Genomic DNA, 18,452 nt, shown 5'->3' on the forward strand with positions numbered 1-18,452 from the left:
TCCTTAGCCTGGTTTTAGTGCACGCTCAAAAGCTACATTCACAATAGCAAGCAAATGAGGATATATGCTGCAAAGATTTACATTGCTAAATTGGTGACAGAGACTTAGGCATAGTTTTGATGCATGCCAACTAGCCCGTCTCCCAGACAGCTCTCAGGTATGGTCCAGGGACCATTTGAAATGGGTAGCTTGCACATAGTCATGCTGCTTTGGGAGGTAAGGAGAAATTAGCTATGTAGAGGTTATGCAATAACCACTTGGCTGCGGGGCTAGACCTAATTTATTTACTAATGGAGACATAACTAGAGTCTTCGCACTGTTTCCAGGAAGAGCTGAACTGCGGCTATCTGCTGGTGGCATACTCTAAGACGTCCTGAATGTCTACCGTGATTGCTAAAAACAATAGGTGAGATTGATTCTCCTTGTGTTGAGATGTCAGGAAGTCAGACATAGAAGCCTAACCCTACTTTATATTTTGTGGGAAGAAATACCTCGAGCATCTCAGCGTGGACTGTAAAAAGGTCAGCCGGGTGGGGTGACTAAGCTAGGTGGGAAGGTCTCATTTTTAAGTTTCACACGTGGGTGGATTCCTTGCTAAGTAAGAGCTTGAGCTCCCTAAAGTCACCAAACTCTGCTTAGGAACTCCCTTTCCAGGTCATCCTGAAGCTGGGGCTGAAATGGTGTCATAGAACAAGGGACATTTTGCAGTTTGAATGGTTAGCTGGCCTGGTTTTAAGTGGTTGTTTGGATCCAGACACAACTGAAGTGACTGCACAGATGAATGACAATGTTTTCTCCTTAGTAACCACTGCCTCTTAAATTTCATTTGTCTGAAGAATGGGAAACATTAAAAAATTCCATAATCTCATTAGTTTGCAAGTTTTCATACATCAAGATCTGTACGACCATAAGGCTATTTTTTGTCCCAGAGGAAAGCTCTAGGCATGCAGAGGTCAAAAAGCTGGAATCCAAACTCCTCCTGGCCCCTCCCAGTGAAGGCAACTGAGCCAGGAAAAAAGCAAAAGAAAACAGCGGCCAGCCAGCTCTCGCCCTAGAGCACCAAGAGGACAGGACTAAAAGTTTATTTTTTGCCACCACTTAATCCCCCGTCTTGTAGACACAGAGATAAAGTTGTTTCTCAGAGGTCCTAGAGAGCACTCAAGCTTGTTAGAAATTTCAAAGCATAAGCAGCTTGCTTAATCAGTGAGTAGAATCAGGCTGAATGTGTGACAGCATTTCATTTTCAAATGCTTCAACAGAGCAGCAGGTAGTCAGTGGGGTTGTATTAGGCTCACTAAGTAACAGTCTGGTGGATTTTATTTAATTATATTTTTTAATCCAGCCTATTTTGTCTATTTTGGGGAAAGGAGGGAAGACGATGCCATCATTTCAAATGGATCTGATATGAGAGGGTGTCTCCACCTGGTCCTTATTTACTTCTGCAAGAAAATGTTTTATCCTGTGCAAAACAAAAAGAGTGGATGCTAGATGCCAAACTCAGAAAGTCTTCCCCAAACGCTTACCAAAACAACCAGAGAATCTACCCATTCATTAACATACAGACAGCTTAATGTAAACTGAATGACTCAAACCAAGGGTGCAGATACCCACAGCTTTGCTCCACAGGACCATGACAGTCCATGAGCAGAGGCAGGAGAAGCCCGAGGAGCCTCCTCACAGCTGAAGAGCACATGCATAACACCACGGGAACATCACCGCCCCAGCCTAAGTGTTATTCAGTTCCTTCTGTAATGGTCACCTGAAAGAAGAACTATGTATGACCAAGGTGGACCCACTGATCTGGATGCAGCATCCAACCATCAGCTGGTCCCACACTCTGCCTCCTGTCCATCTGCAATCCTGGTTCATTGAGGGTCTATTATCCATGAAGACCTGAGCCCAGACCTTATGGAGATGACCCCAAAGCATCTCAACGGTCCTTGAGAAACCCCTGCAGCAACAACGCTGTAGAGACACACAAGCTAACCCTGCAGAAACCAGAAGCATTTGGATACTCGTTACCATTATAACCTGACACAGATTTAACCCAGTGTTTTGGTTTGGGTTTGGTGGTGGTTTTTTTCTTTTTAGCAGTCACGTTCTCACCCTTTCTGGGAAAATGTGTGGCCTACTTTCTGCCTGAACATGACAGTCAGGGATCATTTGCTGAATGGGCAAGCATCACCAGACAGCTTTCAAAACAGCCCTTCCGGCACCACGGAAAGACCTAAGTTGCCACATCACATCACATCACCCAATAAGGCAAGCATGAGTTTCAGCCACCATTTCCAGGCTTTCCCCATCAGTTCTGCGACAACAGCATTTGCACACTTATTCTAGCCCAGTCAGGCAAAGAAGATTTGAAGTTCGTCATCTAGCGAACAAAACCAACACTGGCTCAGCCACAGAGGGCAAAGGAAACAATCGGGACCGCCCAAGGGTACACGGAGGTCACGTTATGCGTTCACGTGTGTGAAAAACTAAATGCAAAACTGCAGTGCCGCTGGGTGATGGGAGCACTGAGCAGAATCCTGGGGCTGTCACATGCTGTCCTCCCCCTGCTCGGACACAGCCTTCACGTGACTCAGTGGTTTTGTAATTCTGTGTTTGCTCCATGAAGGGCAAGGCAAGCGTGAGCAGAGCCACTCAGAAGCCAGTTCACAAGGCTTTAGTCTGCTCTTCATGCATGGCTCTGCTGCTAGGGAGTCCAAGACCATGCAGTTGGTGAACTCCTGATGGCCACAACTGAAGGAGGTGCACCTCCAAGGAAGGGTCCGCTAGCTGCACATTGCATGACAGCATCTGGTTTTATGTGCAAAATTGGAAAGTCTACGGCCTTTGAGGATGGAGACTTCCCCTGGCAAAACAAAACAGCCACCAGCCTGCATCAGGCTCCCATGAGGAATGCGATCTCCCTAGGAGAACATTTTCCAAAGTATGAGACACATCTGTTTATTCTCTTTAAATGAAGGTAGAATAAACTGTACAGCACAGGTCTGTAATTAGGGAAGGGACACATAATAGTATTCACGTAGAAACACAAAAAAGACCTTGAGAAACAACTTCTGTAGGAGTTGCTGGATCTCTGTGGCTCATCACACTCTTGGCCTGTCCACTGAGCATGACAACGAGGACAGAAAAAAGGGTGACGCATCAGCTAATACCAACCTAAGTGGTTGCTGAGAGTCCAATAGATGGGAGCACCCTGGGTCATCTGGAGGAACATTCATCCTCAATAGGGTCTGTCCAAAGCTGCTAAATGCACATTTCAGCAAGAAAATACATGTCTTGAGGAGCCACAACAGGTTGTTATACCCAGTTTCAGGAAATTGCCAGAAGGGTGGGTGGAACAGATAGGAAACCTAGCAAAGAGATATTTCAGTGGAATGCTGAGCCTCATTGTCAGCTTTGCATAGAACCCCTTTCTACTTCAGAGTCTGTAGCTCTGAGGCAGCTGTTCCACCAGGAAAATGTCTGGAAAGCCCCGTAGATTTCAGATGTGACACAGAGTTTCTCATGCAAACACACGTCCAGTCAAACAATCTTATCAGCTCCTGTACATTACGGAACAAACTGGGCATCCACAGGACTATTCATTTTCCATCTTCCTCCTGTGAATCCCCCTCTGTGCTGACGTTAAGATTATCAGTCAACAAAAACACTTCTCAGATGGGAGAAACCTGTCATGATCTATGCCAGATTTAGGGAGCGCTTAGGGCATTTTAATACTAAACCAAGTGGCATATAAATGCCACAACCATGTTTGCTGTAGCCCCTACCCTCCTTAAACTCTTCTCTTTCCCTGCATCAGCCATCCTAAAGGGCATTTGCAGCCCTTCCAATCTCATCCATCCTTGCAGTTCATAATCTTTCTACTACCGACTGCCTCAGAAACGAGGCCGGTCCATCCCATTCAGTCCTCCAACAGGCCAAGTTTTCCTTTCCCTGCGCTTTGAGGGGCAGTCAAGTTATTGCCGCCATGCAGATGAAGAGGTACCTTCCTACTACAGCCCGTGTCAAATGAGTCCATCATCTTTGCAGAGGCAGGGGTAAAGCTGCTTTAATTCAAGCTCTAGTTCAGAAGTAAATAAAAGCGTTCCTAATTGAAGCCAAGAGGTAGTAAAGATACTTCTCTGTCAGGGTAAATTTGAAACTTCCTCAGATATTGCTTTGCACTCTCTAGGTCACTTTCTCTCATGCCAGTAATGGTGTTGCTTCTAACTAAAGCATCTAAAGCCATCTAAGAATGCAATATAGAGCATGGCACTTACACTTGGACTGGTAAATGCCCCTCCATTTTGCAGCAGGATACAGCTTAAAACATTTGAAATTTAAAACTCTCTTCTTGCCAGGCTGTCTTCTAGATACCCAGAATTCCTCCCTTGCTGTTAACCCTCACTCACCCTTTGCATGAGCATTACGTCTGTCCCCAAGCAGCATATAGCTCTAAAGGATGCACATTACAGCGCAGAATAATATACAGCTCTGCACAAAACCTGCCAGTAGGGAGTTTCTCCCTCAGAAGTTATCAGAAAAACTTACTAAAAGTTTGTTGTTAGGCTGAGTCAATACAGGCCAGCACTTTACATCACAACACAGTGTGTGACGTGACAGATAAATCTTAAGACCTTAAACCAAAATGATCACAGACCTAACCTTTCCTCCACCTGGTCAACTCAACATCAGTATAATCATGATTAATGTGATCAAAAATAGTTGGGTTTGGGTGTTTGGTTTTTTTTTGGGGGGGGGGGAGAATGTATTAGCATTAAGAGTTGGTCTTAAGGGGTGTGATGGGAGAGGAAAGATTTGTTTGAGCTTGGACCATGGACCCTAGCCTTCTTTGCCAGATTACTTTTTAACCTGGATCCATTCCCCAGCATAGTTTAATGTACCATCACATAAACATACCGACGAGCAGGGCGGGATCTCCTCATTCAATTAGTACTGCCAGCTCAGAGTCCATAAACTCAGGAGCTCCATAGGCCATGGGGGCAAACTCTGGTAGCCAACGCCAAGACATTTGCTCCTCTTTCTGTCCCAACCTTTGCTGCTTTTCTCTAGGGGCCAAGTTTCCTCATGCATCCTAATTGTGTTTCCAACCGACATCCCCCCTCACGTGTCACGCTCTAGCAGAGTCTGCATTCAGGCGGGCACAAAGACCATTCTGTAATGTGGAAAAACAATTCCAGACTTTGTTTAACCAACACCAACACGCTGGAGCAAATTCTGCCATTCAGACTCCGCTCTTGTCAAGCCTCAGATGGTCATGACTCAGGATGAATTAGCATTCAGCTTACTGGAGCCACCTCATAAGCAGACAGAAACACACAACATGTGAGTTAAGAGGTAATTGGGAATAAACAGGGCAGAGAGACAATAAAACCCTGAATCCCAAGACAGCCCTTAGCAGCATAAAAAGGAGGAAGAGAAGAACAGAGGCAGCAGTTACTTGGATTAGGCTTTAGCATGGGATACAGGGAGTGTGCCAATGCCAGCCATGTGAAGGAACTAGGCAGGGTCTGGTTCAACATTTTCTTTACCAGGGAAATTGCTGAGCAGGACAGCAATGAAAGTAGGTAGGCATAATTTAAAAACACAAGAAAATGGACAGAGCCATCAAGACTCTGAACACAAGACCCTCAGACTTTCGGTTGGTCCAGGTTCATGCACAGATGAGGGCAGGCAGCAAACATTTGGAGCACAGCACAACCACCTCTACCCTCAAGCAATGGGGCCAGCTCAGGACAAATAGCACATTTGACCTCACCACGTCTAATTAAGCCATGGAACTCACTGCCACAAGAGTCTGTCATTGCTATGAGAATATTACACATGCGTTCAAAAGCAGCTGGACGAGTCCATGGAGGAAAAAATCAATTAAAAGCTAATAAAAACAGAAGCATCAACTGAAGCTCAGGAAGTCCCTGAGGAGGCAAGGAGCACATGTGGAGGAAGTATTACTACAACCCTTTCCAGTTTTTGTGGTGTTCTTCTCCAGGCATGTTCTTCTGCGTTATGAGAGGTGAGATAGCCTAGCTTGATAGTGCTGATTTTATGCATCACTCATAAAATTGTTGGTCACCTGCATGGCAGGACCTCAAACACTGAAAGAAGAGACAATGCCAGGGTGTCAAAATATTGATGACATTAAAAACTCAGGAAATGTATGATAGCAGTGTGTAGCCAGGAGCTTACAAAGGGTCAAACAAGCATTCAGTACTCTCCTCAGAAAACACTGAAGCTGCTTAATTGATTTTTCAGACCAAGAAGAATTTTTTTTTTTCTCCAACTTTTGTCTTTGTAACACAGAAAAACAGGAAAAACAGGAAGCTATGTGTGGGGGAGGGGAGTGTGTTTGTTTTTTTGTTTTTTTGTTTGTTTTTTTTTTTTTTCCAAAAACAGGGAACGCAAAAGCTTTACACAAACCTTATCTGACCCAGCTTTTTTTCTTTCTTTCCCAAACCCAAACTGGAAGCTCACGTCCCTTCCTTAGGAAGTTCACTCCTGAGCCCAGTAAAAACAACCATAAACCTCTAGTTGACTTTCAAAGGACAAAATCCATTTGCCCTTTCTGGGTGTCTGAAGGCTGAACTACCTATCCCAGACACCTTTTGTAACCAAAAAGAGGCACACAGGAAGGTCAATTTAATCCAGCCTTAGTGAGATGAGCGTACCTTTGGGCATACCTGGTCTCTCTCCACTAGCTACAGAATTTAACAGCTCAAGTAAGACCCTTTACTTGTTGACAACTAAGGCTAAAGATCACTCTCACCACAATTAAGGATGTCATTCAGCCTTTGCAAATAGCAAGGCATGTATGATAAGGGCTCACAGGTGAGATGATGTTTACTTAGTGGTTTAATCCCCCATGGCCTTGTAGCTCCCATTATCATTATCGTTATCACTTACAAGCAGCTTATGCATGCAGAAGCATAACTATTGTGACCCAGCAACTCACACGCAACACAGAATGACTTGGGGTTACTGGATGAAACTCCAAGCCAAACCTGAAACAAATACAGGTTGTCTGGAGGCAGCAAAGGAAAGGAGATCATGAGAAGAGAGAACTCAATAATTCTCCATTGGAGTAAAAATACGGGAAAGACAGAAGATAATAGCCAGGGACAATTTTTATGTCACAGCTCTGGTAGCAGCTTTGGGAGCAGGAGCTCCTCTCCCTTGGCCTCATACTCCCAATATGCCCACTCTGCTTTTCCAAAGCAAATGGGATTTCAGCACGGCCTCAAAAAGCAAGAAGAATGACAGAGTGCTACAAATCTGGGGTTTAGAATATGTGCCACCATCTACATCGAAGCAGTTTTGAGTCAGACCCCGAGTATCAGAGTCTGAATTACAGCCTGGAAACCAACCCAGAGGCACAAACAATATCAGAGGAGTGTCCCTTGGGACAATGGGAGAGCTGGTAGCAGAACTGCTTCACAGATGATGTGGAGTTCAATGTATAGTGATGTCATCCCCCTGAACCATCCTCTCCACTCAGCACCTCCAGAACTTGAGCAGGACCAGAGGGGATTTCACTTCCTCTGTGATAGAAGACAGAGAATCATGATAAAACTGGGACAATAGCCACTTTTGAGATGTCTGGCTCCACCAAATATTCACAAATGAGACTCTGGATCCATCCTCTAGCTGCCCTGCCTTCTGACACACCACTACTTGCCTCTCCTCCCAGCTCACAGATGTTTCCTTAAGCTAGAGGCAATCTCCAAAAGATAACAACATGTCACTACAAAACGCCACTTACAAAACCTCCCAGATCTGCCCCACCAAGTGACCCCTGCAAAGCCGTGGCCCTTTGCAGCATCCCCAATACCTGCCAGAAACAGGGCAGTGCTGAAGTCCGTACAAAGGAATGGGAATGGATTAAAAAAATTACTCGCTTGGATTAGTTTAATCCCTGCACCCAGCTTTTCTCTGCTTTCTGTTTGGGTTCCTTAAACTCACTCAAATCCAGGAACATTAACAACAATCCTGACTGAAGAACTGCCAAATCTTTCCTCCTTTCTCCTCTAGTGCCCAAGGCCTTTACCAAAGACTGAGTGTAGTAGGAAGCTTCTAGTGTTTCATCAAACCCTTCAGGTGCTCTTGGAGGACAAATTACAAGCCACTGAAGGCAGGACAGACCTGCAAAGAGTCGCCGGTGCTTCCTAACCTCTGATCATCATTCCAAGACACCGCAGTTCACCGAGGTGCTTTGAGTGCCAAAACCCAAGTCTTTTGATGACCTGAAGAGCTGGTCAAAGCTCTGACAAAACTCTTTCACAAGAAATTTCCTGTTTGTTGAGTTCAAAGTGCTTTGCATGAGCCCTTTCCAATTCAACAGGAATGTAAACAATACCCGACCAGGCCAGGCTAGTGGTCTAGCTAGTCTGGCAGTAAGAGTAAGAGCTGTTACTTGGCCAAGCTTATGCTTGTTCTCCACTTTCTGAGGTCCATTCCTCTTGTATTCCCCCAACAACCAACTGTTGCATTAGAGATCTCAAAGGGTGCAACCCTTTTCCTAGTATCTGCCTATGGACCTGTTGCCACTGAATTTATCTTATCATCTTATCCCTCTTGAACTTGCTGATATTGTTTGCCTCCAAAATGCAAGGCAAGGCTCTAAACTGAAGGCAGGGTCTTGACAGACAATTCTGCCTGGTTTCCTTGCAGATCCTCAAAAAACTTGTCTTGCAGCTCATTGGGAATTGAAGTCATTGCAGCGGCAGTAATGAAACTATCAAGTTCAGGGAGCAGCTGCAAGGTCTAGGAAGCTTCCAGGCCATAGGAAATTTCCACAGACAAAGAGACACAGCTTTGGTTCAGGTCCAAATTAAACTAAGCTAAAGTTTAAAAACAGTCCCTCCTGTGAGCTGCAGCTCCTCCTCTTCTGGCTCTAAACACGTAGTTGTTTGTTACTTTTTAAAAGTCTTAAGTGTCTTACTGTTCCCCTATAATTGGGCCTTTGACCCAGACTTTTCACTTATCACCTAAGACACCTGCAAGCTTCTGACCACTTCCCTCCCTTGCAGAAACCCAGGCGAGCTTATCAGCCTTTCTCACCCTGACTAATTAGTTGGGTATTGGTTTCTTTACTCTGCCAGGCAAGCCGTGCAACCCCAACGTGAATGCATGGTTTCCAGCCTTACTTCATCAGGCTTGTGTTGCCAGATGAGGCTGCCTGCTTGCCTGGCACAGGGGGAAAATCCCTCCCTTGGAACAGGAGCAAGCCCCAACACACACAGGATCAGGCAGCTGCCTGCAGGAGAGGGACCGCGCGTGCACAGCCTTCTCCATCATCCCGTTCTGGAAAACACAAGATGAGAGCAAGCAGAGGATTTAATGCCTCAAGTCTAGACCAGACTGGGAATTAAATACTTTAGAGACAACATACCTTCTTTACGCAAGGCCAGCGTGTTGTCTAGATAAAGCACAGGGGTGCACGCGAGTGGGTTTTACACTCAAGGAAAATGTACTCCACCCCTTTGGTCGCTTGCACAGGTAAAATTTCTACCTGTAGGAAACGCTCCCAAACTTTACTCTGGCTCAGGACGTTTACTCACAGCACAGTCCAATCAGCCTGCTAAGGCAAACCTTACACCCCTTCTACAGTACATGGCTAAACATAAAAACCAAGGCTCTGGATCAACGGGAAAACAACCAACCAACAAACGCTGGTCACAAACCCCAGAAATAACCAGCGCAGAGAGCAACGTACCTTGCATAAAGCAGCCAATTAAAATTCCCCCGTGGTAAATGCTACGGCAGCAGCTCCTGCGAGGTTCTAAGTCCTGAAATACTCGGTGCTCCCAGAGCGGCCGCTCTCCCCTCCCACCTCTCCCTCCCACATCTAGCCGCCTCGTTTGCTGAAACACAGATCTGGGCCTGTTCATTAGATGAGACACCCACAGAGACAATTACGAAACCTGTGCTAATAGGGTTTCTAAAGCAATTGCTTGTTATTTGCCTTTTTAGAAGGACAAGAAATTTCGCGATCTATGCTCTTGCAGCTCGTGTGTCGGGGGAAACTTAAAATACAGGAAACTGAAAAGGAAAAGGAGAGGATGTGTTTTTCTTTGCACAGCGGCGTGTCTCAGCTCTAATCCCTTTTCACCTAGAGCGCACTCCCACAGCAGTTTGTCAAATGAAGCTCCTGTGTTTTTTTTCCTTGTTCTGCCAGCCTCTCCCCTCGTGCGACTTCTGCGCTTACTGTAGCTCACAGACGGAAACCCTGGGAAACTGGACGTTTCCTGCTATTCAGAGCCTGCTGCTGAGAGCGTGTGACAGCCCGCACGCGATGCATGCAAAGTCTGTCCTCTGCTACACCTCGGCCAGCAGTAACTATTTCCCCTCCTTCTAAAAAAAACCTAAAACCAAACCCCAAATCCCCAAGTCCATCTATCAGGAGGACCCAGAGTCCTCCCCAGCCCATCTACTGGAGCACAGCCACCCCCCGAAAGCACGAAAGCATTTTTCCAGCTGATCCCCAATTCCAGCAAATCCCCACAAGCGTTTTGTCAAAGCAGCAGCTGCCACCATGCACTCGCTCTCCACACCAGAAAAAGCAGATACGCTGCCTGACAAAAGCCCCATGCCCTCCCCTTTTGCTGAAGAGCACTAACAAAGCCCCATTCTTTCCCAGGCGCTCCGACACGTTACGACTCAGCAGCTTGCCTTCTCCCCGGCTATAGGATTTCAAGGACTTTTACAAACTATTCAAACTTACTGGGCTGAGGGATCAGGACAAGTCATTTTCTATGGGAAGGATGCTCAGGGTGTAACAGGAGATGCCTCAATCAGCTTTTGTTCAGAGAGGTTCTTCTGTTGGGTTGACTTCCTTCCCGCTTTCCCGGACTCCTGGGGTCTTTTCAGAGATGGATGTGCCCATAACTCACTGTCTGCCACAACACAATGGTTTACACTGTACAGGCAGGCAGAGCAGCAACCCTCAGAGCAGCAAACCTCACACGCAGCGGGGAACGATACTGGGGAAGGATGCAGCCAGGGAATGGAAAGGATGAGCGAGCAATGAGCTCACTGCCGGCCTCCTACCTGCTCTGCAAGCTGCAAAGCCAAAGAGCTGGTGATCAGGACTTTGGCACAATTACAGACCTTTTTCTTCCAGTCCAAAATTTGGATCGAAATCAGATTTTCCACATGCTGAGGAAGTGCTCACCTACAAGGGACTAGATGACAGACACGTGCCTCAAGTCCTTTCGAAGTCTTTGCATAGGTGCTTGAGCCCAGGAGGACTTGCCAGCCTCCAGATCCTATACGGACGCAGATTGCTCCCTGGCAGAGCTTATGATAATGCCTACCCTCCAGAAAGTGGAGAGGGTTTCAGAGATCCCAGTGCTGAGCGTTTCCCTATTGAGCTGGAAGGTTTGGGAATCTCCAGCTCCCCTGTGGCATTGCATGAAAGGCCTAGGGGCTCTGCTCCACACCACGGGAGATGGACACTGGAGAGCCAACCTTACATCTAAGGTCTTCTGGTTCAACCCACTGACTGCATTTGGGTCTGGGCCTCAGGCTCAGTCAGCTTCGTGGCTTGTTTCTGTACAGTTCTGGTCAAGCAGCTTGTCGTGCGTGCTTTGGATTCGTATTTTTCCCCTCTTTAACCCCAGTCTGGTAAAGCTGTGTTGAAACTGTGTTGACACAGAGGGATGTAAAAGTTTGGTTTGGGACACCTCTTTTGCTTTTGTTTCCTCAGCAGAATTCTGTTTCCAGTCACTCAGCTAGTTCTCTGGAAATGCTCAGAATTTGCACACATGTCATGTTTGGTCTGAGACCTCCAGGCTTCTTCTCAGCCTTAACCCCAAGGAGCAGCAGCAGAAGCCCCAAGCCCTGATGTTTGTGCCTCTGCATTTCAGCTCTGAGCCATCCCTCCTGGATGTGGGCAAGGCAAGTCACGATCTCTGTGGCCCCATTCTCAGTACACCCCTACTCGTTTGCTGCTTTTCCTCTTCTCCCACTTCTCCCCAGCCCTAATCACCCTTGCTCCTTTGGATGGACAGCAAACCAGACAGCCAAGATTTTAATTTATCTTCCTCTGAACAGCTTCACATTCCTGCCCCCTACAAGCTGTCCTCAACAGAGATAAGACCTCCAGCTTCCAGACCAGGATAATTCCCACCGTCTGCTAACCGGTCCCCATTGCATGGACAACTCAGCTGGTTATGCAGCAGCTACCAGATTGCTACAGGTTACAGCATGAATTCTCGTTGCTTTGCCTTAAAACACTGGGCAAAAAATGACAGTAATTTGCTGCTACTTGAGCAACCACCAAGCCATCCTAGAGCTAGGACCACTCTGACTCCTCTGCATCCATGATGGGAACCTTCAACACCCTGTGGACATCTTTACATCCAGCCTTTAAGACCAGATTAGGTCTGGGTTGGATATGGAGGGTGAGACACAGCATGGTCCATCACCTATAGTGTATAGACAGTTAGTATTTCTTAAGGTAAAGACTGATAAAGGGTAATTGTCAATAGTGCTCTGCTGTCCAGAACATTTCTGCAGTAGACAGGACAGCAATGAGGACACAGATGTTTCAAGAGCATCTAAGGCTGTGTATGAGACTTGCTTCTCATCTTGTAAAGGTAATACTGCAATTGCTTCCCCATCCTGCTCTGATTCAGGGGTAAGAAAGAACACACCCAAAGACATATTTTGCAAATAGGTAAGTTTTAGCCCTGATCAACATGAACACAAAAAGTCCTGTTGGTTTCAAAACTTGAAGCAAAAAAAAAAAGGATGTACACCTGAGAGACTTTCAATTGTAAAAAATGAAACAACAATAACAACAATCAGAGGCACATTGACAGATGCAGCTTTTCTTTTTGAAAAAAGGAGTCTACACCTGGAGTTTTGTCAGAACTAAGCTGCTTCTACTAACAGTTTTTATTAAATAAACACAGTGGTTTTCTACAGAAGTCTTCAGAAACCTTCCCTATCAGCTCTAGTTCTCTCTCCCATTATCTGACCAGACCATTATTAATGAAATTGTTGCTGGCTATCCGCAGCCACAGATCTTAAACACAGAGCATGTGATATGATTTCTAGCCAGGAGCTTAGGGCATGCTACTAGCATTCATCTACAGATGGCAATATCAGGTGGTTCAGGCTTTATATTTTGCTCTCCTGCTTGACCTCAGTTTTAAATCTTTGTTTCCTATGCTTGTATGTGTCACTCTGGGTAACACAGATTAAAGCTAGGCTTAACACCGTCACTAGAAACATCTACTCAAGGGATTGGGGAGAGGCAGTTGCAGTGCAGTGGCACCAAATATACTGTCTCCAAGAGGTCTGCCCTTAAATAGATGGCACAGCAAATTGGCATTCAACAACCTATGGCAATTAAAAGCGTTTACCCCTGTAGAAATACCAAACTAGGTTTGATCAAGGAAACTCTAAGAGAAGGAGTTCACCTTGCTCCTCCTGCTTGGGGTTTTTAGCCACAAGAACAGAAACCTCCACCAATTCTCACCCTAATTTGTACCTCGTGAGAAAATGTCTCCTTTCGTAGAATTATAGAATGGTTTGGGTTGGAAGGGATCTTTAAGGATCACCTAGTCCAACCCCCTGCCATAGGCAGGGACACCTTTTGCTAGACCAGGTTGTTCAAAGCCCCGTCCAACCTGACTTTGAACACTTCCGATGATGAGGCATCTACAACTTCTCTGGGCAACCTATTCCAGTGTCTCACCACTCTCATAGTTTCTTCCAAATATAGCTTTCCTGAAACAAGTTGCCTTTTCCATCAAGGAGTTTTTGTTTTGTTTTGTTTTAACCAAAGCCTATTTATAGTCCAGGTTCCTCTGCTGAAGGTCCCAGGCAAATTCTTGAGTTCTGGGGCCAGTGATGCTGAGCCAGCTCTGTTGGCCAGCACATCTTTCTATCACCAGAGCAATACCACCCCATGTTACAAGAACCAACCATTCTGGAAATAGCTGCTTTGTGACTCATTTACAAGAATGTCCTTGACTATACCAGCTCTGATAAGGGATTACTGAAGCATGCTCCAGAACAGCAGCGAACAGCCTGCAGCCTCCCATTCCCATGGCATCACTCAGTGAAACCTCAACTGCTGCTTACCATTAGGTAGAGGCTGTTTGAAGACATGAGAAAAATAAAATTTTTTTTTTCCTCTAACAAAAGATAGTTCCTCCTACCATAAATCCCAGTACCATATAGCTTTCTTTTCCTTCCAAAAAGCTATTTTAAAAAAATTGGCAGCTTCACTTACCCCTCAAGACATCCCAAGAGTTTCAGATGCACATTGGTGTCAAGTAAAAGAGGACTGAGTTGGAAGATGGAGGATGCAATGCAAATCTAAGATGGCACCAGGCCCATAACCTCAGCTAGCTCTGACTTGATATTTCTGCTGCCTTGCTACAGGCATGCCACAGGATCATCTGAGGCTTTGGCAAGGAATAGGGCAGTCATAGCAGCTGGGACCTCATTGGATCTGTTATGCTTTAGTCAGCTAACGATCAGACACAGCACCCACCCCAGACGGGAGCAACAAGCTGAAGTACTCAGATTCACTCGGGGGACTCTAACATAGAGGTGGATGTCTGATCCAAGCACGTACTCTCTAACTCGTGTGCCTTGCAAGCCCAGAAGCACAGTATTTGTGCATGCCATTGGGAAACTATGCATGGAAACAGGAGCTAAGTGTGCAATTATTCATATCTCATGCAAAAGAAGTTTCACAATCTTCTTGATAATCAAACTTGTCCCGATTCTTTTCACTGAGGCAACACAAGCCTTTTCCCCAAAGGGTAAGAGAGGCACGCAAGGCAGGAGTGAACAGAAAACAAGGAACAAGAAACTGGGACCAACAATGGGTACAGACATGTTTTGTACATCTGAGCTACCATTCAGCAGTAAAACAGTGTAGAAGTCTAACACTTCTAGAAATTCTCCACACTCACGTCAGGATGCACAGAAGAATTCAGGTAACAGGCACTGCAAACAGTCATTTATCTGTATCTGTATTCCTGTCCATGAGAGACAGAGATATCAGACAAGACCAGGGACAGATTGCAGCACAGGACTGGCCAGGAGCAAGACAGGCACAGAACAAGTGTAAGGAGACAAGCCATGGAAAAGATAGTGATATGTACTCAATATCTTTCCTTACCACACTCATTTCCTTATGTAGGAAAGCCCCGTACAAAGTTAAGAGACTGACTCTTCCTACAACCTCTAGTCTCAGTGTCTGCTAGACGGAGAGCTCAGACGCAAACTAAATGTCACAGTATTGATCCCACGCAGGCTCTCAGCTTGAAAAGTCAAGAGTTAATTCCTGGAAGTGTGCACAGTCAAGACATTTCGGCTGTAGTTCAGCAGCCAAATGAAGTAAATACCACTTGCCCGGCTGTTTACATGACTTTTGGCAAGTCTACTCCACCTGCACTCTCCTCTGTTAGACAGCAGTTGGTCCTGGGACTGTCTCTGATGACATGTCCATGCAGTGCCTGGTCTGCGGCAGACCCAGTTCTTAGCACCAGCATTGCCAAAGGTCCATCACTGGCAGGGACTCGCTACACCTTTAAGTAAGTTGTAGAAGTCCAAGGTCATCCAACGCATTGACAAGACCCTGGACAGACAGTAGCTGTTGGCTGAAGGCTTTCACCAGGTAGCACCTGGTTCTCTTTAGGGTAAGGAAGAGCTGGAAAGGGGCAAAACCAAACAGGAGCACACTGGCCACCACCATAAGGGACAAAACTTTGGTCCTGATCCAAGGACCAAAAAGTACCCGAGAGTAACATGTCTCCTTGTGCCTGTTAGTCAAGCTGTACCAGTTCCTTAGGCTGTTGGACAAACTCCAGCTGCAACGAGGTGGTACTGAAACTGTGCATCATGAGCTGCGCCTACCGGTCCCATCCTCCCCCTGTCCTACACAGCACAGAAGATTAGGCTGCCAAGGCAGGAGAACTAGATGGTCATGGTGGGGATGGTCACCATTTCAAGGTGTGTCCCCCTCTGCGTGACCTGTGGTACTTGCTTCCACCCTGAGGGCAGAGGGGCAAGTCAGGATGCCCATCCATCCGGTCGTAGCTGCCATCCAAAGGTCAGGGTGCTACATTGCTCTCAGAACTTTGGAAAGCCCATATGGTTTACAGACACTTTGGGAAGACACCAAGCACCTCTGCAAGTGCACCAAGTCCCATATCATATCCAAAGACACAAGCTCATTTGGGACACCATACTACGTGGCATTACATGACTAATGTGCTTACTGCTCAGTAAAGCAATTCTAATTCTTACTCCACAGAACAAAACAGATAGAAATACCAGTCCTTAGAGCAGCTACCTTCGACAGTGACAGCTGGCCAGTCCAAGAAATCCACCAGGACTCTACTTGAGGATTACTTCTCTGTAACAACAAATACAGAAACAATGAAGCCTTTTTTAAATAGACCCATAATGCCCACTTAGTTACAAGAATGAAACATGACTCATGATTCCAAACTATTTATTACTCTGTGGTAGCTTGTCTAACCAAAGGCCTTGCTAAAAAGGAAAACTGCCTCTGTCAGTCAGTCCCAATTCCATAAGAGCTGCTACGCATGCAGGAAGCTAGAAAACAGGAAAACAGACACAAAGAAACCCACTTTCCTATGCCAGCACCAAGCTGTCATCTTTCAGCTCAGAACAGCTTCTTCCTCTATGCAGTTATCTGAAACCATGAGCCTTTCAGTGGTTAGTTGGACGGATAAGTCTCCGGAAAACTGTGTAATAATAAAAGCAGCATTGTATTTCTCTTCCATTGTAGCAGAATGATTACAACCCTTCTGGCTCTGAAAATGACATGAAAATTTGTCCGAGCTGGAGCAGAGAAGACGTACCAGTGAGATAAGCAAGTACTTAATTGCATGAATCTTTTGCGCTGCAGAACAGCACAGAGGTCTACAGTGCTTGACGGCAGGAGGACGGTGACTTTTACCAGGGCTCTTCCAAACGCTCCGAGCAGGGTGGCACAACCCCAGCTGCAATGCTGGGGCCTTGTTCCCATTCCTTGGCAAGCTATGTCAGATACAGCCAGTCGGTGGATCAGAGCAATCCGATAGCCGGAGGCATCTGGCATGTGGAGTTATGAAAGAGGAGCAAGGGTGCCAAGCTACAGATAGGTGAGAGACTCGCTGAAGGATGGAGAGCAGAAATCAACTAGATTTTCTTTCTTAACGCATGAGACATTTCTTGTGGGCAAGACCAGTCCCCCTCCATCACCCAGATGGGTTTTATGGGTACCTCCTGAGAAAGCCACCATTTGATTTGAGAGGACTGGGAAAGGCTCTCCTCAATTACAGGCAGCATGGGAGAAGCTGATGAGTGCCAGCCAACACATGAGCAACTCTGAAGAGCAGAGCAAGTATCATCCCAGTCTCCCCCCATTCCTATCCCTCCCAGTTCTCAAATCCCCCACTGAGACAGCAGCATAGACCAGGCAGCCATCAGCAACCCACCTTTGCTGTAAGAGCAATGACGAGTGATTGCGACACTGTCCCTGGAGGCAGAGCAAACCAGGAGGAGATGACCTTCTTTCTGTGGCCACATGAGACCAGTGGTCCTCTCCTTACCTTTGAGCGACCTTCCCACGGCACCACGCTGGCTGTGTCCAACCTCTCACTTCAGTGGCTAAATGGGGACAGCCCTGTCCCACTGGGCTGGAAGCCACCTGCAACTGCGAGGCACGTCGGCTACGTAAGAAGTCCAACCGCCTGGAGACACGGTGCCGGAGAAACAAAGGCACCTTGCCCACGGTGTTGCAGTGAATCACACCATTGTATCCCGCTCTCGCAGCGCACGTCCCATCAGCAGGGGGAGGGATTTTGTGAATATTTGCCTCGATGCAAGTAGGAAACGAGCAACATTCCTGTTTTACGGAGGCAGAGATGGCAGGATTTTGCTGAATTCACAGCCTGCCCAAACTGTCTTGCGTTTTAAACATGGAGGCGTCCTTTCCTAACCCTACAAAATACCCAAGCAATAAACTTTGGAGAGAGACACTGCCACGCACTGAACATCACCCCATTTCCAAAGCTGTAACCCCCTGATCTTCATCATGGCACAGAGCCAAATATTTTGCAATAGGACCACAATCTCCCACAAGACCAATTCAACAACAGTTTAGCAGCATCTCCTGGCAGCCGAATGCCACCTAAGCAAAAAGTCCGTCTTACCATGGGTTGAGCTGTCAGCCAGGATATGTAGCCATGTGAATGGAAAGAGGAGCTGGTGGTGAAAGCTGCCTGCTTTAAATTTTCAGCTGCTTTATTTACTCACTTTAAGGGGAGGGGAAAAAAAAAAAATAATTCAAGGAAGTAATGTTCCTCTCCCAAGGTGCACTGCAAAACATTCTTGGTAGACATGGAAACCCCTGGCAGGCTGCCATCGCTTGGCCAGTCTCCACATTAAATTTCAGTGAGCAACTCAAC

General features: G+C 46.4%; 1 protein-coding gene across 6 annotated transcripts in view; it reads right to left on the minus strand.

Moving 5' to 3' along the window:
* Positions 1-18,309, minus strand: part of ALS2CL (ALS2 C-terminal like) — a 47,147-nt gene extending 28,838 nt beyond the window's left edge. Inside the window, exons 1-2 of one of the 6 annotated variants that reach the window (XM_030008828.2) lie at positions 17,481-17,577; positions 16,328-16,390 (exon numbers count right to left, since the gene is read on the minus strand). Coding sequence is in view for 2 of the 6 variants with exons in the window: in XM_041122243.1 (XP_040978177.1) it covers positions 8,568-8,705 (138 nt within the window). In the remaining 4 variants the exon portion in view is untranslated. Of the gene's footprint in view, positions 1-8,567; positions 8,874-9,152; positions 9,310-9,397; positions 9,493-9,721; positions 10,197-16,327; positions 16,391-17,480; positions 17,578-18,197 lie in introns of those variants that run through there. The other 5 variants (XM_041122244.1, XM_030008826.2, XM_030008827.2 and 2 more) reach the window with 5 other exon arrangements.
* Positions 18,310-18,452: the final 143 nt, after the last annotated feature.

The sequence above is a fragment of the Aquila chrysaetos genome, chromosome 3, assembly GCF_900496995.4.
Source record: "Aquila chrysaetos chrysaetos chromosome 3, bAquChr1.4, whole genome shotgun sequence".
In the NCBI taxonomy this organism is placed as follows: domain Eukaryota; kingdom Metazoa; phylum Chordata; class Aves; order Accipitriformes; family Accipitridae; genus Aquila; species Aquila chrysaetos.